We start from the raw sequence: 25,193 nt of genomic DNA, 5'->3' as shown, positions 1-25,193 counted from the left end.
CTATCTATTTAGTTCTATATTAATTCTATTCTTTAATTCTATCTTATTTAGTTCTATTTATTCTTATTAATTCTATTAATTCTATCTTAATTCTATCTTTAGTTCTATATTAATTCTATCTTTTAATTCTATTTATTCTTTAGTTCTATTTAATTTATTCTTAATTCTATCTTTAGTTCTATATTAATTCTATTCTAATTCTATTCTATCTTTAGTTCTATATAATTCTATCTTTAATTCTATCTTTTTCTAGTTCTATTTAATTCTTATCTTTAGTTCTTAATTCTATCTTTAGATTCTATCTAATTTAGTTCTTCTCTTATTCTATCTTAATTCTATCTTTTTCTATCTTTAGTCTATCTTCTTATTATTCTATCTTTAATTCTATCTTTAGTTCTTTAATTCTATCTTAATTCTATCTTTAATTCTATCTTTAATTCTATCTTTAGTTCTATCTTAATTCTATCTTTAATTCTATATTAATTCTATCTTTAATTCTATCTATTTAATTCTATCTTTAATTCTATATTAATTCTATCTTTAGTTCTATATTAATTCTATTTTAATTCTATCTATTCTATCTTTAAGTTCTATCTTAATTCTATCTTTAATTCTCTTAATTCTATCTTTAATTCTAGTTCTATCTTTAGTTCTATTTATTAATTCTAATCTTTATTCTATTTATTCTATATTAATTCTATCTTTAATTCTATCTATATTTAGTTCTATATTAATTCTATCTTTAAATTCTATTTTATCTTTATCTATATTAATTCTATCTTTAATTCTATCTTTAGTTCTATATTAATTCTATCTTTATTTCTATTCTATTTTAGTTATTAATTCTTCTATCTTTAATTCTATCTTTATTCTATATTAATTCTTCTAATTCTATTTTAATTCTATCTTTATTCTATCTTTATTCTTTATCTTTAATTCTATATTAATTCTATCTTTAGTTCTTAGTTCTATCTTTAGTTCTATTCTATCTTTAATTCTATCTTTAATTCTATTCTATTAATTCTATCTTTAATTCTATCTTTAGTTCTATATCTTTAATTCTATATCTTTAATTCTATATCTTTAATTCTATCTTTAGTTCTATATTAATTCTATCTTTAATTTCTATCTTTATTCTTTAAATCTATTAATTCTATCTTTAATTCTATCTTTAATTCTATCTATTAATTCTATCTTTAATTCTATCTTTAATTTATTCTATATTAATTCTATCTTTAATTCTATATAATTCTATCTTTAATTCTTCTTTATTCTTTAGTTCTATATTAATTCTATCTTTAATTCTATCTTTAATTCATTCTATATTAATTCTATCTTTATTCTATCTTTAGTTCTATATTAATTCTATCTTAATTTCTTTAATCTATCTATTAATTCTATCTTTAGTTCTATATTTAATTTTCTATCTTTAATTCTATCTTTAGTTCTAATATTATTCTATATTAATTCTATCTTTAATTCTTAGTTCTATATTAGTTCTATCTTTATTCTATCTTTAATTCTATCTTTAGTTCTATCTTTAATTCTATCTTAGTTTAGTTCTTTAGTTTAGTTCTATATTAATTCTATCTTTATTCTATATTAATTCTATTTTAATTCTATCTTTAATTCTATCTTTAGTTCTTATTATTCTAGTTCTTTATTCTATTTTATTAATTCTATCTTTAATTCTATCTTTATCTTTAATTCTATCTTTAAGTTCTATCTTTAGTTCTATATTAATTCTATCTTTAATTCTATCTTTATTCTATATTAATTCTATCTTTAAGTTCTTCTATCTTTAGTTCTATATTAACTCTTCTATCTATATTTAATTCTATCTTTTAGTTCTTATCTTTTAGTAGTTCTTATTCTATCTTTAATTCTATCTTTAGTTCTTTAATCTTTAGTCTATTTAATTCTATCTTTAATTCTATCTTAGTTCTATCTTTAGTTCTATCTTTAGTTCTATATTAATTCTATCTTCTAATTCTATTTAATTATCTTTAGTTCTATCTTTAATTCTTTAGTTCTATATTTTCTTAATTCTATCTTTAATTCTATATTAATTCTATCTTTATCTATATTAAAGTCTTCTTCATCTTTAGTTCTATCTTTAGTTCTATCTTTTAATTCTATATTAATTCTATCTTTAATTCTAATCTTAGTTCTATCTTCTTTTTATCTTTAGTTCTTCTATATTAATTCTATCTTTAATTCTTCTATATTATTAATCTCTCTTTAATTCTTCTATATTAATTATATCTATTCTCTTTAATTCTATCTTTATTTCTATCTTTAAATCTATCTTTACATCTAGTTAGGGTGCAACACTTTAGTCTGGCCTCTCCCCGCAGACCTGTTCGGCATGGTTAAAGCTGCCAGGAGAGCAAGGCTAGCTCCCGCCGACATAGCTCTGTGGATCAGCAAGGCACGCAAGCCACCACACCACGACAAGGTAAGTTGCACCAACTGGTGGTGGTTTCTATCTTTACTTCTATCTTTAGTTCTGTAGCACTCTAGTAGTGTGGTCAGTTATATAATTCTTTGTAGAGAGTCGGCGTCGAACGGCCCAGGTTGTCCCTTTCCCACGTCGGCTGTGCACGTAGTACCCGGCCTTGAGCTGCCCACCCGTGGCTACAGGGTCGTTGTTACATCAAAAGTTACGAAGTTGAGTGAGCCTTTTAGGCAAACAATGACGAGACAAGGCGGGGTGCATGGTTCTGGAAAGTTCGACTGTATAAGTAGTGGAGCTTTACAGTGGCGACGGACCTTTTACGATTTGAAGGTAAGATTGGAGGGAGCGCAGGCCAGCCGCCGAGTGAAACACTGAGTAAAAACTACAGTGTGCCGAAATTCCATCTTTGTTGTTATTCCTGTACGAGTAGCCCACTCTACGTAGCGGTCCGGTGGCGCAACGGTTAGCGCCTGTCACGAATACAGTGAATGTTGGCTGTCCTGAGTTCATTTCTCATCTCGGGCACGCCAGGGCTTCTGCTAAGGCTAAATTCTTTGGGGTCCCAGGGACCCCTTCTTCAGATTTTTAAGGGGTCCCTGTTCTTCGCCCAAATTGAAGGGGTCCTCCGAACTTTAATTGCATACTATACGCGTAGGCAGAAGCTCTGGCACGCTGTTCTTTCTCTGCACGTGGCATCTGTTTACAGGGCTGGCTGCTTGTCGTGATGTAGCCTCAGTTGCTGACACGGCGTAAAACACTAATACCCTCCCCCCCCCCAGTCTACGTAGCCATCAGTTACTGACGTGTTGGCTACATTTCTGGCGTCCAATGTGGGGCTAGTTGTACTAGAGCAACTTTAGTCACTCGGCAGAACACCATGGCGGACTACAACACAACCAGCACCGGAGCACCAGACCAAGATAGCATGGTTGAAGAACTTCGCCGCCAGTTGGAAGAGCTCCGGTCGGAACATGTGAGAAACAAAGCAACGAGACCGATACAAGTGCAACTACTACCGCCCGTTCCTCTCCCGGAATTAAAAACATTTACAGGACTTCCACCTACATCGCCCCAAGAGGTCACCTTCGAGCAGTGGAGAGTGCAGGCGCTCGAAGTACAAGATGATGCGCTGATGGAGGAGAAGGTCGGGTTCCTGAGACGAAGTCTGAAGGGGGCGGCACATCTCCACACCAAAGACAAACAGTATGGCGCCGTCAGCGAACTGGTTGCAGACTTGCAGGCGCTGTTTGGAGAGATACGAAGTGCAGACGACATGTACATTGAATTGTGCCAGACAACACCGACCAGAGGGCAGTGCCTGTCACAATTCCTTCTGCAACTCTCCACAAAGATGTCGGAGCTAAAAGCATTAGGCAGCCTGGCGGAGGAGGAATGCCATCGCAGGTTGTATTATATTTTCTCCAAGGGAATCTCCGAACCGATGAGCGCCGTGGAGATTCGAAGCAAATTTGGAATTCCTGGGAAAAGTAGGCCCACCTTCCCTGAGTTATACCGCCATGTGCGGCACATTGAGAGTTTAATTTCAAAATGTGATTCATCAAGTGAGAGGGGCGAGAGAGACATCAAAGCACGTACAGAGGTGCGTGTTACCCACGTACAACAGGACAGACCGGTTTGTAAGGTGAGAAGAAGCAAGTACTGTTTCAAGTGCTGGGAGGAGGGGCACTTCTATCGTGTGTGCAACAATCCGGTGAATGCGGCGCTGGTGGTGCAGAGGGAGAGAGAACGGAGGAGGCAGGACAACGAGTGGCGAAAGAAACAGGGCCTCCCCGAACTGAAAGGGACCACCACGGAGGGGCGAGTGCTGGTCCGAGAGGGTGACCGTGAGACCCCAGCAGAAGGTGAGAAAACATCATCTCCTTTCAATCGCCGCCAGTACCATCGAACAGGGCCTGTTAGACCTACGGCCAGTTCGGCTAAATAGTGCAGTGCTGGATATTCCTCCGCAGCAAACTGTGGAACTGTGTGGTAGCCTGACAACGACCCTGAACGCACCTGTTACAATCACCGCGCGTTCACAGAATCACAGAAATGGTTACCAGAAAATATCACGGTAGTGTCAGCCAGTGTCACAGGGTCGAGAGTGCAGGTGGCGGTGAGAAACTCCTCTTCCAGACGACATGTGACGCTGTCCAGTCGAGTGGTGCTCTCGGTCGTTTTCACCCACGTGATACACACGTTAGCAAAGAGGCACTGTCCGCCATCTTGTATCCCTAACGCTTCGCGTTTCTTCAGTGACTCTATATCGGCTTGTGTCACGACACCGCTAGCGTCTCTCGTTCTCACTCTCTCGAGCACACCAACGGAGTCAGACAATTGCGTGTTCTTTCTCTGAAAAAAAACAAACCAAAAAAAAACAAAGCCTGTACGAGTCTGCACACGTTTATTAATTTTTTTTTAAACCTAACTATGGAAACACAGTCACTATCACAATGGCTCTTCCTTTCGTCTAACACAGGGATGCACAACCTACGGCCCGCGGGCCATATCCGGCCCACGACGCGGTGCCATCCGGCCCGCGAAACTTCTGGCCACAGTGCAGGAAATCGGCATGTTAGTAATAAAAGAAGACCTTAAAAAAACGAAAAAAAGGAAGAAGAAGTATTTATCCCCACGTAGGGGCTTTTCCCAATCTTTTTTTCGATGGACGAACATTTCGATTCAGTTCTCCGACTTGGTGTCTCTACGATGAGGCCAGACATTCAGAAGTTGGTTTCGGGAAAACAACTTCAAATATCCCACTAATTACTACATAATTAATGGTAAGTACAACTTGTTTCTAATAAAAATGGTATCTGCTCTATTTTTTTTTCCTTTTTATATTTTTGCGGTGAAGTGGCCCGCGACACGGCTGTCCGAAATGGATATGGCCCGCAGGCCGAAAAAGGTTGGGCATCACTGGTGTAACACATCTACCAAGTGCACCGAACTCCTTGCACACTATTCAAACTCACTGTCTTGGCAATGGTTCTTCTAACACAATCACATATCTCCACTGAATCTTCTACACACTATGAAGCACACTGTCTTGGCAATGGCTCTTCTAGCACAATCACAAAAATCCATGGAATCTACTATTAAAACTCACTGTCTTGGCAATCACACTTTGACTAACACAACCTCCAAACTAAAATGTACTCGATCTCTTACACACTAGTGAGGCACACTGTCTAGCAAATGGCTCTCTACTCTTAAACAAGCGTCCACCTCTCTCCGAATCTTTTCTCTCTCCTATTAAAACACACTGTCCCGGCAGTGGCTTCTCCCTTCAATAAGAAACAAACCTCCTCCCCTTCATTAAGTGTCCAGTTTCACCTCTCACTCATTGCTTTCTACCCCAATCTCTCCTCTCTGGCCGCTCTCTCCCTGTCCAGTCACACCTTTTCTTTCTTTCTTTTTTAACATCAAACACATTCAAATGAATATTTATTAATCCTTTTCAGAAAATTTTTGTGTCTGCTGACAGAACATAACATAAAAAAATCATTACAGGGTAAGAAGGAACATATCAAAATCCCAATCTAAATAACATCACTGATATGGATTACTAAGAAGAACTATTGGTTAGGTAATCTAAAATCCACAAAGAAGCTCTGGCATCAATATTGCTCTGAATTAGCTTCCGAGCAAGCAAACGGCATTTGCATTCAAATGACAATAACATTTGATTCAATTATACATGTTTGAGTATCCTGTTAATAAGCAAAAACATATTTAACAATATTCTGTCAACAGCAAATATTTTGATGAACAACATACAAAGCATGACATCTCCAGCAAAGAACAAATTCTATATTGTTCACAGTTTCACATCAATTTACCAAGTAACTTATCTGATCAGTTGGATATCGTCATGCTATTATAAATAAAGTGCGAAAGAACAAGAAGTACAGTAAGGTAATTGTGCATTTTATATCTGAGAATAACTTCTCTGGTAATGTAAACATACACAGATTGCAAGCATGCATTCTGAAAATAAATGCTGATTTCAAACTAAAAAATTGCACTATAGCTACTCAATAGGCACTATGGATTTATGTAAATTTACAATGCAGCAACAAAGCCGAACTATTTTGTCTATGACTGGATTATCATCACCAGGCTTTGTTGCCATCAGGTCAATAGGCACTTTAGACTGCAAAATGCCAAACTTTCTGCGAACAAAGCCTATAACTCTCTCAACATGAATTCGTACAGAGGCTATTTTTCTCGAATTTTCCACTTGTAGTGGGTGTAGTTGCTTTTTCCCATGGGTAAAATCTGGAATTATCAATTTAGCTTGATAAAAAAGAACTTCATCTTCAATGTTGAAACCTCTGTCGGCCATAATTACATCACCTGGTAACAAGTTGGACAACAAAGAAGTATTTTCAATGATGTGTTTGTCTGAAGCCCTGCCACCAAATGCATCTGAAATGTAGTTGATTGAACCTTGTGGTGTGATCCCAATCAGATATTTGGCAGAATGATATTTTTTATAGTTGGAATAAACTTGAATCTGATTGGTTTGGCCTGAGGGTTTCTGTGCTTCAAGTTCAAAACAGTCAACAATAACAGCAACTTTATCTTTAAAGTTTTCTCTAAAGCACATAGGCATAGATAGTTTCAGAGCTTCTCTTGAAGGCCAGTGCAACAAAAAAGACAACCGTGCTACAAGTACATCAAGAGTTCTATGAAAACTCCTTTGCACAGTTGACACGGATACTTTCAGCTGATATCCTATATCCTGGAATTGGTAGTTCAGCCTGATCTTAATTAAACACAGCAAAAACTCTTGCTCTTTGGACAGTGACTGTGTTTGACTAGACATGTATGGCTCTACCGTTCTGAAAATAAGGTCCATTACTGCCAATGAAGGAAGTCCCGTGTAGAATGGAACTTTAGCTTCATCTTCAACATACACCTGTCTTTCATAAATAGAACAATGTTGTCTGTTTTCAACTGAATCAAGAAGTCTGGTCTCATAGTCCGGCATGATTGCATCCATATTTAGTCCAGTCAAATCTGTTTGAGTGTTCTGATCATTTGAACATGAATCTTCTATGCCACCATGTAAACTTTCTTTGCAAGCACTTGAGCAACCAAAATCACTTTCACACAATTGTTCTTCCTGGCTTGTCTCACTGCTGATTGATTTTCGCTTCTTGCTTGCAGTATGTAGAGTAGGGACAGATGCATTGCCTCTTTTGCGAGACACAAATACCTGTTTTCTGAAGTCTCAGCTTCTGAGCAAGTACTTGATCGCTCATGTCCCAAGTGTAGAGTGGGAAGCCAGGAAGGGCTGTTCCGGAAATTCACAAATGCTGGCTTTCCTAGACACAAGAATAAAACAACCCATGAATTACATCTTTGTGACATTGGCTACAAAAAATAATAATAATCAGCACTGAAACAAAATAAACCAAATACACGTCTAAAAAGAAAAATAATGGAGTAGAAATAACATTTGTTATCCTCTCTCTGTATAGCTATAGTTTATTAGTCATGGTCATGCATAATTCAAGTCTTGTTTTGATGTTCACTCAAATCACGTGAACTGTCACACACCTACATTGAAGAAAATATTTATCACAATGTGTACAACATGCAGAACAACGTTAAATACTTTAGCAAATTTGAAAGCGTCTGGTTTCTTACCGCCAACAAAGAGTTTCGAACAGATAAGTATTTTGTTCCACTTCTCTTCTGTTGTAATATCCTTCGGTAAACGGCTGCCTTCCACAGACGACGTCGTTCTTCTGTAAGTTTTCTTGTTTCGTCACCTTGCTTCAAAATAATTGTGGGTATCCTATGAAAAGATACATTTAGATTCTACAGGAACATTTCGTTTACTGCAGGGCTTGTTTCCGCATCCTTTTATACCGCAGACGACCATGATAACCGATCAGTTGCTAGCAAGCTTCTGTAACCACTGCTATAGTGGGGTAAACAATATGGCCGCTGAAGCAGCTCGCAAAAACTGATGACGTCACGTGAAAACCACCCAAACACAAACCTCGAGGCGTTGGTAGGACCGAGCTGCAAATCACCCATCCGCATCGACGGCGTGACGTCACGCTGTTTGGTAGACAGCGGCTCGCAGGTGTCTATTGTGTCGGAGTCTTTTTTCCGCAGAAATATGCGACATCGACAGCTGAAAAACCTGGATTCTACACTGCAAGTGATAGGAGCAGGCGGTCATTCTGTGCCCTATATTGGTGTTGTGCGTGTGTCGGTGTGGCTGCCTAAAGATGTCGTTGGTGTGGACAGTAAAGTAGACACAGTGTTACTGGTCTGTCCAGACACGGAGTATTCGTCACGTCTGCCAGTGATAGCCGGCACCAACATCCTGAGAGCCTACGCCCGGCAGTGCGAACGTATGGCGGGGCGGAACTTCACCACAAGACTACCGCTGTGTGGCATGATCGCTCATGCGTACAGGGAGGCGACAAGTGCACCCAATGGACGTCTGTGCCCGGTACGACTGCTGACACCGGACATAACACTGCCACCACGCTCGGCGACCGATGTCCGAGGGATTGTGCGTCACGGTGTAAACATCAACAAGGACGCTGTGCCGACAGTGGAGGCGTTACCGGAGGGTGTGCGTGCTGAGTGGCAAGGTGGCAACAAACACTCTTCCGCGGACTAGGGTGACTTTATTAAACACCACCGATTCACCCGTTACTGTCAAACGGAAAAGTGTGGTAGCGGACCTGTTCACCATACAGAGTGAATATTCACTTCCCAGTGTGTTACAAGACCTGAACTGCGATACACAAGACGCTGGCAGGACTCACTGCAATGCCAACCACGTGGAAGAAGGTAGGAACAGTTCCTGAACTGTCGGGTAGATTTCGTTTTGGTGCCAACGTCGACCAAACATGGAAAGACAGATTCACAAAGAAGTTGTTAACATTTAGCGATGTGTTTAATGAAAAAGAATTTGATTTGAACATGACAGATGTTGTGCATGACATTGAACTGACTCCAGGTCCATCGATTAGAGAAAGACCGAGGCCTATACCTCCACAGGACCTGGAGGAGGTTAGACAACATGTGCAACAGTTGTTAGATGCTCGCATCATCATTGTGCTGGTGAGGAGAAGAACGGGGCACTGCGCATGTGTGTAGATTACAGGAGAGTGAACGCACCGACAGTGAGAGACAGTTATGCCTTGCCACAGATTGAACAATTTTTTGAAACATTGAGTGGGGCTAAGGTTTTCACTAGCCTAGATTTGTCGAAGGCATACTACCAGGTACCTCTGTCCGAGCGAGCGAAGAAGATTTCTGCATTTACCACCCCGTTCGGACTGTACGAGTTTCAGAGGTTGCCATTTGGCCTGGTCAACGCCCCCATGACCTTTCAGCGGTTGATGGACTGTTGCTTGAGTGACATGAACTTGGCAGAGCTGATAATTTTTCTTGACGATATTCCAGTACATGCCACTAACCTCCAGCAGCTAGAAGATAGAACAATTAGAGCTCTGGAGAGGAAGCGCAGTTTTAAACTGAAACTTGACCCCGATAAATGTATTTTGCCACCACTGAGGTCATACACCTAGGATACCTCATCTCCGCAGAAGGCATTAGGCCAGACCCTAAAAAGATCGAGGCTCTGACCAGTTGGCCTGTCCCCAAAACAGTGCGAGATGTTAAAGCTTTCTTGGGGTTTGCAGGATTTTACAGGCGCTGGGTTCCCCCGTTCACGCAAATTGTCAAGCCTCTGAACGACCTTACTGTTGGATATGTACCCCACAAGCTCAAGAAAACCGCTAAGAAGGCGGGTGCACTCAATCTGTCGTCAGACATATCTCACCTGTGGGGAGAGCGAGAACAAAGTGCGTTTGAGTCCCTGGTCAAAGTACTGACTGCAGAGCCGATGCTGGGCATCGCTGACCAGTCCCAGCCCTTCATCCTGCATTGTGATGCCAGTGGCACTGGCCTTGGAGCCGTGCTGTACCAACATCAACAAGGCGAACTTAAGGTAATCGCATACGCCAACAGAGGGCTCAACAAGACAGAAGTGAACTACCCCGCGCACAAGCGAGAATTTCTCGCTCTGAAATGGGCCATGACAGAAAAGTTTCACGACTACATCTTGGGCTCCCGCGTCACCGTGGTTACCGACAACAACCCGCTTTGCCATGTGCTGAAGAATGCAAAGTTAGACGCCGTTAGCCACAGATGGTTGTCATCCCTGTCACTGTACGACTTTGACCTCGTGTACAAACAGGGCTCGACACACACAGATGCGGACGGGTTGTCAAGGCGACCGCAGGACCCGCCAGAAGCAGATGAAGAATACAGAGACACCTTCGAGAAAGTTGGGTTCCTCCTGGAGAAAGCGAGGAGATTTCAAGACGACAATCCACAAGTTGTAAATCGAAGTGCTGTTGTGAGCATACTGACAGCTAAGAGTGCAGGAAGGCCAGTACATTCCACTCAGCAGACAGCCCGGCACACCACGCCCATGTCACGTGACAATGACGTCACTGACAACTTCACCCCAGCTGTCGAAGCTGTCGTAAGGGACCCAAACACCATTCCAGACGGCATCTTAGAGCCCGAGGGCGGGGAGCCAGACTTTGCCACCCTGACAGTCGACGACTGGCGGAGGTTACAGCAGCAAGACCCCCACGTTTTTTCTGGCCGTTCATGGCGGCTGATCTCAAGCGGAAAATTCAGAGCTGCGAACGGTGCGTTCGCAGTGGGACGCATGCGCAGAAAGCGCCCATGTCAACCATCGTGGCATCACACCCACTGGAACTGCTGACCATAGATTTTCTCACCATTGAGGTCAAAGGGGAAAAGCAGAACATACTGGTCATCATGGACCATTTTACGAAGTTCGCACAGGCAATACTGACGAAAGACCAAACAGCAAGAACGACAGCCAGGGCTCTGTGGAATGAGTTCTTCATGACTTATGGATTCCCCGGCAGAATTTTGTCTGATCAAGGTCGGGATTTTGAGTCAAAACTCATCCAAGAACTGTGCAGCCTGGCCGGAATCCAGAAATGCAAGACCACGCCCTACCACCCCTGCGGAAACCCTGTGGAAAGGTGGAATAGAACGCTGATCGGTATGCTGCGAACTTTAGAGACTGAACAGAAGAAGGACTGGCGGAAACACCTGAAGTCTGTGGTGCACGCCTACAACTCGTGAATACACAGCAGCACGGGATTCTCACCCTCCTACCTGTTCTACGGACGGCACCCAAGAATGCCAGTCGACCTGGCATTTGGCCTGGACATAGGGAAGCGACAAGGGAAGAGCTGCAGGCATGTATGTGGTCCAACGAGAGGACGGCTCTGGACCAAAACGGACACTTCATCGGAATCTATTACTCGCAGTGGGTGCACTAGGCTGGGCACCACCTCTGGCCCAGGAAGCAACCACCAGAAACAACAACCTCAGGCAACGTGCAGATGAAGCAGCCACAACCCCCGACTGTGGAAATGGTGAGGACGACGAACCGGTGCAATTTCCAGACATCAAAGTGGGTCTCGAGTTGAAGCCAGAGGCACCAGAGTTTGTTCCAGCCGCGGTACCTGCAGAAAACCGGCAGGAGGGAGTAGAGCAGGAAGATGAAAGAGAGGAGACAACAGAGAGCGACAGTGAAGAGCAGCAACCTCTACGCCGCTCTGACAGAATCCGCCGACTGGTGGACAGGTTAAATCTCATGCACCGATGTGCGAGTGGAAATAGGTCGGACAGGGGGAAGCTGCATGGTGTCCGACAGGAGATGCAAAGTCTTTTAGGTTCTAATCAGAAAACTCACTCTCGGGGAATACAGTCTGTATACTGGGCCGTAAATGAAGTAATGGAGGTATTGGAGAAGTGGCTTAGTTTACTGAGTTTACCTGAAACTGATGTGCGATCGGTCGATCCCTCCCATTTAGTAGCCATATTTTTTGACATACACCTCTAGGGGTAGTTGTGAGATTGTGTATGGAATTCGATGTACATGGGTGTTGGATTTACCCAGGTTGTCTGTGACACGGAGCTCACAGACCCCTTCAACGACAGTACTGGGGTGAAGCAGGGCTGCATTCTGTCGCCGTTCCTCTTCATCCTGGCCATGGACTGGATCATGAAGACTTCCACCGACAGTGAGAGGAGAGGGATCAGATGGACCATGACTATGACAGCAACAACAGCGCTGGAAAACTTAGACTTTGCTGATGACATTGCCCTGCTGTCACACCGCCACCAAGACATGCAGGAAAAACAAAGCCTTCTTCAGAAACAGCTGGAACCTTGGCTTGAAGGTCAGCACAAAGAAAACGAAAAGTATGAGAGTGAACGCCAGAGTCCAAGACAGCATCAAACTATAAATGGAGTTGAGATTGAGGAAGTTGACAGTTTCACCTATCTTGGGTCCAAAATGTCAAACACCGGGGATGTGGAGGTGGAGATTTGAGCCTGACTAGCGAAAGCCAGCCACGCCTTCGGCTCACTCAGGAGCACATGGAAGGCAACAAACATCAGTCAGAAGATCAAGCTGAGAATCTTCAAGTCAAATGTGATCAGCACCCTCCTTTAAGGATCAGAATCATGGAAGACGACCAAAACCATCAGTAACAAGCTTGATGTCTTCCACAACAGATGCATCAGGCACCTACTTAACATCTTTTGGCCAAACACCATCACCACTGAAGAACTCCACCGAAGAACTGAAACCGAGTCCATCACCACGCAGGTTCAACGAAGGCGTTGGCGATGGATTGGACATGTGCTCCACCAGCAGACAGCAGACCTCTCCACAGTCGCCCTGCGATGGACTCCAGACGGCCGAAGAAAACGAGGCCGCCCACAGGAAACTTGGAGAAGAACAGTGAAAAGGGAGATGAAAGGAAAGGGCTGGACATGGGGTCACCTGGAGCGGGTTTCAGCCGATCGACATCGGTGGACTCTGGTTGAGGCCTTATGTGCAACCTGATGCACGAAGAGGATTAGATGGATAGACAGTTATGGCAAAATAACTAATGAAATGCCCTGCAGTTCTTTTCAGAATCAGCAAAATTTCTATCTACCTCCTCCACACAAGACTGATATTGCTGGCTTCAGTGACTTGCAAGATATACTGGTGCCTACGCAAAGAGTAAAACAATGCATGGCGCACTGCACAAAACATTGTTTGAACTGCTTCACTTGAAAATATTGCATTAAAATTTTACAGCTGCATCAAGAAAATAGCAACTTTTGCAAAAGAAAAAAATATGATTCACAATATTGTGGAAAGTACTGTTCAGCAAGCACAGCGAACAACACCCTGTCATTCCATTCTCATACAAAAGGTTATTTGGGATATTCTCCCCTGAGTCCTTGTCACCCATCTGTGAGTTTTCCATATCCATCTTTATGACAAATTAAATGAACTTGATGAGTATGCTTGGTGCAGGGGATGAATATACATCACACAAGATATCAGCACAAATCCCAAGTTATTAATATTTAAAAACAGGTGGGAACACGCATTTCTTGGAAGACCAAAGGCCTGCTATTTCTCTCTTTAACACAGCAAATAAATAACTTACCAAAAAAAAAAAACTGCCAATCTGCAGTAAAATATCACAAGATATCAGTAAAATTAGGCGCATTCAGCAGTAAGATCACCATAATTCATCTGCAAGATCTGACAAGCATACACCACCAGGCTGCAAGTGCAAGGTTGGCTCAGCCTAGATAGTTTAGTTTGGCCTTAATACCATTTTCGTCTGATGTGTAATGTATACATGTGTAACCGGACTGACCGGCACCTCTCGCTAGCACCCTATGCTACACCTTAGCGCCAAATCAGTCCGTTCCTCTTTGTCGTTCCAGGGATCCCTTCGAAGAGGACGGAAGTTCCCAAGGAGAATTTTCCTCTCTACGAAAATTCTGGCTGTCGTTAGTCGGGTGCGTCGTCTAGTTTTTACCTGCCTCGCGTTGTGTTCTTTTTTTACCTATACCTATCTCTTCACGCACCCGAGCTTCAGCCGACCTTGGAGTCCAACAAAAGACCCTGCTTTACTCTCTAACTACACGTAAAGTGTCTTTTCAGTCGGTGCGTCCGTCAGTTCCGCCGGACCTTCTCTCGTGTGTTCTTTCCTCTGCTGCTGTGTCACGACTACATACATGGACAGTACACAAACCTCACTCGCGTTCACACGGCAGAGACATACGTACGACACACTAGCACTCGCTGACACTAACACGCTCACACGAGTGCTACAGTTCAAAGACATAAATTTATTTACAAAATGTACAAAACAACTACCAAACAAAACAACTACCTACCTATCCAAAACCTAACACCTAACTCCGTGGGGTGGGACGCTGAGTGATGCGAGCCGCTATTTCCAGCGGACCACAGCGCCTTGCGGTACTAAGGTACTTCTCGCTAACTCAGACTCAAAGCGTTCTTCGCCTACTGCAGGGATGTCAAACACCCGGCCCGCGGGCCAGATCCGGCCCGCCAGGAAATTTTCCCTGGCCCGCGAATGAATTTTAGTAAATCATTGTTAATGGCCCGGCGACAAGTAGAAGGTAAACAACAGAAAAGTTCCCGTCGATGACAGCAAGAGATGAGATGAGTTTAGTGAAGTGTTTGTATAGACCACCAACAGTGCACTGGTCAAGTTACCACCGCTCCTGTTGATGACCTGAAGGGATGGTGAAGGCGGGGCCCATAAATCTGACCTTTGACACGCGACACGCTGGCCTAAACACGGGCCGTGGGTCGAAGATTTTTAGTACAGTCAAATCTCCCTACTATGCCACCTACCGGGACCGAGCAAAAGTGGCATAGTAGCGAGGGTGGCATAATACGGAGGGTTCGTAAAAACGGCTTTATTTGCTCAAGTTACCCGTCAGTCCAAAGCTCTCAAGAATAGTCGGCTGGCGCTAGCTGTCTCCTCTCATTCTCCCCCTCACCTCTTCATCCTCCACCCCTCCCAACCACATCCGCACACCTGCATCCTGTTGCTAGTCGACCCCCTCCCGCTCTCCCTCTGTCACGTGGATGTCACCCGGCCAGCGACCTACCCCCATCGCCACCCTCCACCCTCCCTGTGTGCGTGCTATGTTCCATCCACCTAACTGCCATGTCCCACACTACCATACAGTATAATAATCGAGCACTGCGCGGAATTTCACAACTTGTGTCTTTTAACAATCACAAAAAAGTGGCATAGTAGCGAGAGTAGGGGTGGCATAGTAAATTTTTTTTTACATTGAATTTATAGTCGGGACCGAGCAAAAGTGGCATAATACCGAGAGTGGCATAGTAGCGGGGTGGCATAGTAGAGAGATTTGACTGTACCTGTTAACTTCCCTGAATCGGTCCGAGATCAAAGGTGACTAGGGGAAACCCACGTGTATGATGAGGCAGCTCATCCTCAGACTAGTAGAAACTCATCACTGTCTGACAAGTTGTGAGAAGCAAACTTGTGGAGATCAAGTTGGTGGGAGTATAGCTTCTCCAAGGACTTATATATATCTACCATCTGGAATTACATGTGCGAACTGTGCATGAACTGTGAATTATACACGTGGACTGTGGATGATAAGTGCCAACTGTGGAATACTGACTGTCCAGTTCCTGGTCGTCAAGAGTTAATGACTGCCGCCAAAGAGATAAGTATCCGAGTATAAATAGCAAGCCACGGTGTTGAAATAATTGCTGCTTGTGTATTGATGATTTGTGTCTTTTTTACCTAATTATATCTTCTTTTACATACATATACTGATGCAATAACATCACATGTCATAGCAAATATTACTGAGCAGAGCAGAGCACGCAATTGTTTATTAGAATTAATTGAAAGCTGTGTGTAGTGTGCGAACTTAACGCTAGTCGTAGGTACTGGTGCGCCATCTGTCGGGAACAAAGGCAGATGATCAGAGCTAAGCACGTGGTGTGACTTTTCTAAAGACTTTTACTTAATGTTAATTTACTTAATAAAGATCGAGAACATTACACTGTATAGTGAAGGGATTTTTGTAATTTCAATACCAATCAAATTTCAAATTAAAGCTAGCCGTTAAAATGGCCAAGAGAAAAGCTGATTTTGAAAACAGAGTCTTTCAAAGCCAATGGGAGGCTGAATACATGTTTACTAATATCAGCGATAAACCAGTGTCTACTTTGTGGAGATACGATAGCTGTGACCACAGAATGCAATCTGAGACGGCATTACGAGACTAAACATCGGGACAAGTTGAAAAGCCTGAATGCAGAACAGAAGCTAAAGAAAGTGTAATGAGTGACTGAAGGCAAAGTACGACTGTGTGGGGGCTGCACAGTTCACTCATTCCCTCCCACAAACGATGCCCCAGCTTCGTCTACATGCGGCTCGAATCTTGAGCATGTTTGGCAGCACATATTTGTGTGAGCAACTTTTCTCTGTGATGAAGATCAACAAAACATCACACAGGAGTCGTCTTACTGATGTACACTTGCAGTCCATCCTGAGAATCGCCACAGCACAGAAACTTACTCCAAACATAAACTTGTTGTCAAGAAAAGATGTGAAACGTCCACTTCTGACAAAATAAATTAAAAAGAAAAACTGCTAAGCCTTGGTTTGTATGATTTTGTTTACACAAAATTAATAACAAAAAGTTCATTTTTGGTGTTCAATAAAAAGTTATCGGACTTAAATAATAACCTTCGGCCCGCCACCTTGTGTACGATGTGAGATTTGGCCCGCTGGTCAATTGAGTTTGACACTCCTGCCATATAGCATGAAATTTTAAACATTAGGAGATGCCATCCAGCAGCTAAGCTGCTTGCAGAAAGAGAATGTCATTAACTCAGCTCAATTTTAAAAACAAATTTTAGTGAACATTTTTACAAGTGAAGTACAATATCCTGCCATCATGAAAAGAAAACAGAGCTTACCTTGCGTGTACTTTTTGTAGAATATCCCGAAATGTGTCAATCGCATTTGCTTACAAAGGTCATGAACTCTTAGCCCCTCTTCATGGTTTAGAACTGCCTCATGTAAGTGCACTTTTCCTGTCAGGTAGAAACAGAGACAACATAAGTGAACTGTTTAAACTCCTACAGGGCAAACTGTTCATCTGCTACATCTTTAGTCAAAAGCCAGTAGTGTAAAGGTATTATTGAATAAAGAAATTAACTATGGTTCTGTGGTCTGTGATACTATAAAGCAGTCAAACAAACATCCGATACCTAAAATTTTCCGCTCTTCTTCAGACTGAGGTATTTGCAATCCATTGTTTTCATCTTGTGACTCTGACCCCAGATACAGACTCTCAAACATTGCTTGCAACTTATCCATATCTTCACTGTCTGAAACAACCATTTAATATATTGTTAGCAACAGCTTCTATAATGCCAGATTCTCAATCGCATCATCCTTACACAAAAAGTATCTTTCCTTGCCTGTTTCATTTAGTTTGGAATCTAAAATGATGTCGATTGCAAGTGCTAACATTTATTTTATCTCTTCCAGACAAAAAAGCACATTAACCCTTACCTGTCTGTTCTAGTAGTGCAATGGCAACATAGAAATGTGCACATCCTTTGTAGAAATAGTGTTTTGTCTGAGCCATTGTCATCCAGGGGAAGGGCAGGTAACTCTTCACCACTTCTGAAGACATCTTGCGATGCGTGTCACGATATTTCTCTGACACCTAGAGACAGCATAGAGAGGATGAGGTTAACATGAGATCCAATAAGAAACTCCTTTATCCCAGATGACAATTAGTAGCAGCTCTGCACAGATGCAAGGGTTAGAACCACACAGCACAACATTAAAAATATCATCAGACATGCATACCCGCCACACAAGACAGGTCCTCATACTCACACTTCAGACTTGTGTGATCACAATTCATTCCACACGGTAGCACTCAGAGGTCGTACCGCAGAGACAACAGCTTTAAGTTGTCGATCTTGCGTACAGAGACAGAATCAGTGGCGAGACAGAAGTTCACGGAACTTTCCTATTCTCACGCTGCGATGTTCTTGTACAAAAACTTCCACACCAGGCAGCTTAGCATCATCGTCCCATTCTCACATATCTAGGCCACACAAGTGTCCTGCGAGCTGACGTCATCCGCGCAGTGCATTATGGGAAGTCAACAATATGGCAGACGACATCGACGACGAGATACTTTTGGAAGCAACTGCGGCTGCGATAGCGATATTGCACAATGTAGCGAAGAGAGAGAAGAAGAAAGAAAAAAAAAAAGATGTGGGTGAGGTAGTGGGTAACGCGAAGGAGTCGCTTGGGGGCATAGTCATGTCTTCTAAAGGAAATATCTTCGGAAGATTCACGAGAGTGTAGACGCTTTTTGCAAATGTCATCTTCCACTTTTAAATTGTTACCTGTTATGCCATTGCCCACAGCACGAGCGATTTTCGTGAAGGTATTCTAGCCTTATATCTGTTCGTGTACTTGGGGTGTGCAGTGTCGAACAGACACGGATAATTCTCCCAAAGAGAAATCTTGATCACCCAGAGTGACCACATGGTCATTGTTTACAATTTGCAGGTCAAAGGGAGCCAACTGTGTTCAAGCATTGCGATTGGCTACAGCCCGTCAATGTCGGCCCAGCGGGAAAATAGAAACACGCGCTATATCTCTATACGCGTGCTATATCTCGTAGCCTAGCAACGAGGCCTTTCTGCGTGCCGTGTGCACAACTCGCTAACCCTTGCGGGGGCTGCTAACCCCACTAAGTGCCATGTGCACAGCTCGTGCGGGGGGGCGTCTAACCCGCCAAGTGCCGTGTGCAAAACTCGATATCCCTTGCGGGGGCGGCTAACCCGCCAAGTGCCGACTATTGCCGCGGGATAACAGCCTATACTAACCACACCGGAGCTAGCGAGAAGTACTTGCTTGAATTTCTTCACTTTGACATTCAGAGCACTGGGCAGAAATCACATTGCGTCAACACCGAGTGATGGCCATCGCAATGCTTTGTTTTAATTAGACAGTCGAATTCCCCTGGTCCGTACCAGTTCTGAGTCGACTGTTGAATGCCCGCCGACGCGGACGAGCCGGGAGGCCCGCCGCCTAGCTGAGGCGGTCCACGGGAAGGTTAAACCGACTGTTCGAACTCAGCCAGCCTGGGCAGAAAAGGCCCTTGCAGACCCTGACCCCCTCGGCAGCCTCGCCCAGTCCGTGGTCGTCCCAAAACCCTCTTCGCACGCCAGCCCGACTGACCCAGTCCTCAGAGCCAATCCTTTTCCCGAAGTTACGGATCCAATTTGCCGACTTCCCTTACCTACATTGTTCTACCGACTAGAGGCTGTGCACCTTGGAGACCTGCTGCGGATATAGGTACGGCCTGGCACATATAAAGCAGGCTAGAGGCATTCAAATAAATAATTCCAATCTCAAATCAAATCAAATCTCGGGTGGTTTTCTAATCTTTACCTCGCGTTGTGTTCCTATCCATCACACACCCGAAGTCAGCCGACCTTGGAGTCCACAAAAGATTCTGCTTTACTTGCTCAGACTAAAGTGTCTCTCCTATCGGTGCATCAACTACACGGATCTTTGCGTGTGTTCTCGACCTGACTCTCTGGGGTGGGGAAAGAGGTTGTGACACGAGACGCTATTCCAGCGGAACAAAACGCCTTTATTAAGTGCCCAAAGGTCATACCCTCGTCAGTTTAGGATCGTATTATCTCCCTTGTTCGCTTCACTTCTCTACAGCGGCAAAAGACCAATATTTTTTTGTTTGTTTGTCGAATTAGAAAAAAAAAAAATCGGACATTAATGGGAAAAATCGGAGAAAGATCAACTAGAAAAAAATCGGAGAGGAATCAGAAAAAGGCAAAATTTACAATTAAACGTGAAAAAGTAGACTCTATCGTCAAAATGAGACAAAATTAAGTCTGACAAATCGGACAAACCCCTAACCCAGAGGTTCTCAACCTTTTACTTGTGACGCCCCCCTGAAGAAACAAAGGTACGTCCGCGCGCCCCCTTTAACCAGCAATGTAAGCTAATTTCACTAATACCGGTATAAGAAACTTTAAAAAAATGACCACCTTCGCGCCCCCCTTGTAAGCACGTCGCGCTCACCCCCCCCCCCCCCACCAGGGGGGCTCGCCCCACCGTTTGAGAATCGCGGCCCTAACCCTTACTGTGACGTGCGATGTTAAAAACCTTTTTATATTAAATTATGTAAGATATCTTTGCATGTTTTGCTTAATGTGTTTGTAAACGAAATAATCAGAATGGAAACAGATCGAGAAAATAGATGAAAAGGACAATTAAAATCTTCACTTTCTTCTGCGTGATTTATTCATGTAGTAAACTTGACGTACCTGTTAGTCTGTATAAACACGACGTGATAACTAAACTGCGAATATAATGTTGTATGACAAATGTATTCTTATGTAAACATTCCAAAGATTGTAAGTAAGCAGTGACTGGTGTAGAGACATGAGGCTGATCGCAGACCGTAATGGTTGGGGTGTTTTGCACCTTCGTTATCGCGAGAGTTCTCGTCGTCTGCTCGACCTTCTTGTGTTTACACCGTTTTTGTTTGTGCTGACTTAGTTTGCTTTTCGTTTCTTTTTTACTCAACATTTTCTTGTGGGCGTGTATAGGTGTATGAAGTGTACGTGTGTGTCGAGACCGAGTGAAATTGCAGACTTTGCCTTATGTTTCTCCTTTGCTCACCTGCATGGTGCATGCCAACAAGTACAGAGTTATCTCTATTTCCTGGAAACGGAAAATGGCACAGTTGTTGACAGGATGTAACTAATGCAGGCAATCGACAGTTCTGCTGTTAGGAAAAATAATATCTACCCCTACATCGGCTTTTAGATAGTTAAAGAAAAATACCTTTATCTTCATCGGTTTTAGCTATAGATCTTTATCGGTTTTGGAGAGTTCGAGAAGAATATACCTTTAATTATAACTATATACTCTTCGCCGGATTTTGGATAGTTAAAATGAGTATGCAGTTGTTACATTTTCTTGGGTCAATATCAACAGTATAGTTAGGCTATGACCATAGCTCACTACAATTTCTTAATCATTTGTTGCCTTCCGTGTCTGACTGGTGATAATAATATTTTATGACACTCTTCAGTGCTCTTGCCACAATTTCCTAAGTGAGACAAAGCTGAAGATTTTGGTTGGTTCAGGTAAATCTTATGAAATGGTACTTTTCTATAAATGTAACTCTGATTTGTACATGTGTGGGTGTGTGTATGCATGCATGTCTTTACAGCTAACATCAGTGAAAGCTCTGCCAGCAAGTTGACCCAAACAGAGATAGCCCTCCTCATTGTTGCTGTCATTGGAATCACTATTCTTTTCTTAATAATCATGTTTTGCTTCTGCAGAGAGCACATCATTAGAATCTGTAAGTATACATTTATTTGTTCATTGTAAATAAATTTTGTTCTGTCTTTGTAAACATGTGTGCATGCACATGTCATTTCAACATTAAGCAACTATGCTGATTGAAGCCCATAGCTTATGTAGTACCTTTCTTGTCAGAGAGGCAGCTACAAGAGTACCAGCCATAATTATAAAAACAAAAGTAAACTACAAAAACATTTTTTTAAAGTTAAAAGAAAAAAATTTACGCTCAAAGAAGCCATTCCATGGCATCTATTAACAACGGAATGTTTTACAATAGTCAAATCTTACCAAAGAAATTTCTGATTATCAGGTATATGTAAGCGGAAGTCAGTCAAAAATAGTGCATGTAAACAGCAGAAAAGCATCCTGATGGACTTTCCAGGACCTCAGAGTCAGCACCCATTTGTTCAGCAACAGAAAAGGATCACATACACATAGTCCATTTACAGCTTCCTTTAACTCAGTAACCAAACTTCAGACAGGATGGCAGATCTAGGGTTAGGATTAATGGGCACTTTATTATATTGGACATTAGTCAAGACAGTAAAAACAGAAGTATCATTTTAAACACCCTTAATTTCATGTAATATAGATGTTAACATTCTAATCCAAGATGTCTGTTATGATGAAGCGACATCACTTACATTATGCTACATTATTCTACAGCACTTTAGCTTTAGCACCAAAGCCAGGCTCACTTTACATACAGGTACATTATAAACACACCTTTTCAGAGCAGGCATCAAATGTACCTTCACGTGAGAACACACAACACACACACACACAATGTATCTTTACATGCACACACACACACACACAAAAGATTAGAGAATTGGAGTACCTATAGAGAAAACCACTTATGGCCATCCCTGGCAACAGCACCCTTTGATTATTTTCTTATCCGAAGACAGAGTAATAAGTTATATGTGAATACATGTAATAGAGAGTAACACCTGAAATGTTCCTTTGTGAACAGCTTAGCACCTTGAATCTGAGTTTATTTTATTCAATTTAAGTAGTTTACATGGGGTGATGTCTTTTTTTTCCATCTCAGAAACAGGTCTTAAAAAGAGACAATCCATAACCAAATTAAACTGTTTTTCTAATATGTATTTTCAGGTCCTTCTCTTTTCAAGAAAAATATCCACAAGAGTAGAACAGGGCAGCATTTTGTAGATAGGTAAATTCATGTTGGCTTATAAGTTAACAAATGACTAATAATAATGATAATAAAGTTCATTTATATAGCGCTTTATCCCACCATCAAAGGCTAGCTTAAAGAGCTTAACAAAAATATGAACACACAGCTAGAATAATAAGAACACATAGACGGACACACACACCATAGCATGCAAACATAGCATGTCTATAGAATGAAAAATGGGATGATGAAAGATATGTAACTCATATTTGCCAAATCCTTTAGCATTGTTGATGTAAAAAATATAAAGCTGCATATGAATCTACATGATTATTTACTTTATTCAGATTTGGTGATACAAAGATAAAGTTTGCTACATGCAGCTTATCAGAGTTGCGAGCAAGCAAGTCTCTTCCAGATTCTCAAGAGAGCACTGCACACAATGGAGGTTGTCAAACTGTCTCTGTCGACATTCCTGTCTTTGAAGAGAAGCTCAGTGCCATGTAAGTTGTGCCCAACACCAAGTAAACATTGAATAACATGACAAACTTTTGATAACACTGAATTTTTTCGGGATATTCTTGCTCTTCTATCAACAATTAAATCTAACCACTAAAAATTCTAAATTTCTTTGTTCCATATTTCCATTTATTCCTGTATCATCTTCAACTTTTTACAGTGAACTGTAGGATATCTTACATCATTGTGTACAGTCATAAGAATAATCTGCATCAATACAAATAATAATTGCACTTATGTATCAAATTTCTATGCTTGGCAGTCATCCCAATGAAAACAATAGTATGAAAAGCAAATAAAGTAATCTGAGAAATACAGCAGTGTGAAAAACAAATACTGTGGTTTTTCAAAACAAATACAGTAGTGTGAAGATAAAATACAGTACCATGAACAACTAATATAATCATTTGAGAAAGTATTATGCAAAATACAGCAGTGTGAGAAATGAATACCATGAACTGGCTTCTAGTGTGAGAAATGAATACCATGAACTGGCTTCTAGTGCAGCTCATAGAGTGGTGTACAGGTAGCTTTGCATTCACAAAAGACCTACCTCCAGCAAGAGTAAGTAGCATAACTTGCTTACATCTGTACCCAACAAATTCAGCTAGTTATTTTGAGGTCATTCTAAGCTCTTTGCATTCAGCTATAGTATTTCTTGTGCTTTGTGTACATTACAGGCTGAAAGACAAACAGAAACCAGAGAATAATAGTAATAATGTTGTGCCCAAGAAAACCACATTGACCAAAAAGGCAACCAGCCCCACACAGCAGGCACCTGCTTCTATATCAGAAGAAAAAGCTAATGCAGTGATGTTGGAAAACCCAGCAAGTATCTCACCCAGCTATTTTAAGCTGCATCCACAAGACAAGACTTCAGTTGCACGAGCCAGCACTTCAACTCCACATGAGGTTTCTGTAGTGACCTTACGGTATGACAACCCTGCTTTTCCTTCAGCTGATAAAAGCTATTTCAACCTGCAGCCTTCATCTCCCAGCATCATGAAGAATATGCTGAACATGATTGACTCTGATGATGGGATGTCACAGACTAATGTGTAGATGATCAGACATCACAGGGCAATGTGTAGATGATTTGATGTAAGGGTAATGTGCTGATGAAAACAGCTTTGGTCATGAAACAAAAGGTCATAAATGCATGTCTGTTACTGCCTGTACTATAGAGAAGCTCTGCTTGTACCTAGAATTCTGCCTGAAGCTCATCTTTTCCACCAGCTCATTCTTTGAGTAGGGGAAATGGATAACCTAATGGCAGGGCAATGGTACCTGAACCCAAACCACACACACCACCTGGTTTCATACCCATGTGAAGCAGCGTAGTTCTCCAAGGTGACCCAGCTCTTGACTCTATAGAGCAGTGTTTCTCAAAGTATTTCGGACCGTAGACCACTTTACTTAAGTAAAACATATGGCGGACCACCAAGGCCTAAAATCACTCTGTACTATGAATTTCAAATTTAAATTGCCGCATTTGTATCATTACAGTTCAAAACTAAATGTACTTCTGTGACAGTAGTCTAGTAAGAAGTTGACATAAAACTACGTATACCTCGTTCTTTGTAATTAAATTGTTAATGCGAGGAATGCATCACTTTAAACATCACTTTGCTGACATATGATGACTGTCAGCTGCGGACCACCTGACCACACTTTGAGAACCAATGCTATAGAGGGCTGGGAATAGGCAGTAATGGAGAGGAAA

At 41.9% G+C, this 25,193-nt stretch overlaps 2 protein-coding genes across 4 annotated transcripts; one reads left to right on the top strand and one right to left on the bottom strand.

The window, feature by feature from the left end:
* Window positions 1–17,034: 17,034 nt before the first annotated feature.
* LOC112562316 (rhophilin-2-like) lies at window positions 17,035–19,770 on the bottom strand. Its single transcript, XM_025235503.1, has 3 exons — window positions 17,953–19,770; window positions 17,646–17,765; window positions 17,035–17,468 (listed from the first exon to the last, which is right to left on the bottom strand). The coding sequence occupies exons 1-3, from the start codon at window positions 18,074–18,076 to the stop codon at window positions 17,275–17,277; spliced, it is 438 nt and encodes a 145-aa protein (XP_025091288.1). The 5' UTR covers window positions 18,077–19,770; the 3' UTR covers window positions 17,035–17,274.
* A 1,265-nt stretch (window positions 19,771–21,035) lies between these two features.
* Window positions 21,036–24,975, top strand: LOC112563094. Of its 3 annotated transcripts, none has more exons than XM_025236828.1 (5): window positions 21,036–21,225; window positions 21,674–21,808; window positions 22,930–22,990; window positions 23,299–23,454; window positions 24,151–24,975. In XM_025236828.1, the coding sequence occupies exons 2-5, from the start codon at window positions 21,772–21,774 to the stop codon at window positions 24,530–24,532; spliced, it is 636 nt and encodes a 211-aa protein (XP_025092613.1). In that variant the 5' UTR covers window positions 21,036–21,225; window positions 21,674–21,771; the 3' UTR covers window positions 24,533–24,975. The 3 variants fall into 3 exon arrangements, with proteins under 3 accessions (XP_025092613.1, XP_025092612.1, XP_025092611.1); XM_025236827.1 differs by having other exon boundaries at window positions 21,036–21,396; XM_025236826.1 differs by having other exon boundaries at window positions 21,036–21,808.
* The last annotated feature ends 218 nt before the right edge of the window (window positions 24,976–25,193 follow it).

The sequence above is a fragment of the Pomacea canaliculata genome, linkage group LG4 (assembly GCF_003073045.1).
Source record: "Pomacea canaliculata isolate SZHN2017 linkage group LG4, ASM307304v1, whole genome shotgun sequence".
In the NCBI taxonomy this organism is placed as follows: Eukaryota; Metazoa; Mollusca; class Gastropoda; order Architaenioglossa; family Ampullariidae; genus Pomacea; species Pomacea canaliculata.
The sequence above is the reverse complement of the archived record's forward strand: the minus strand, read 5'-3'. Positions and strand labels throughout refer to the sequence as shown.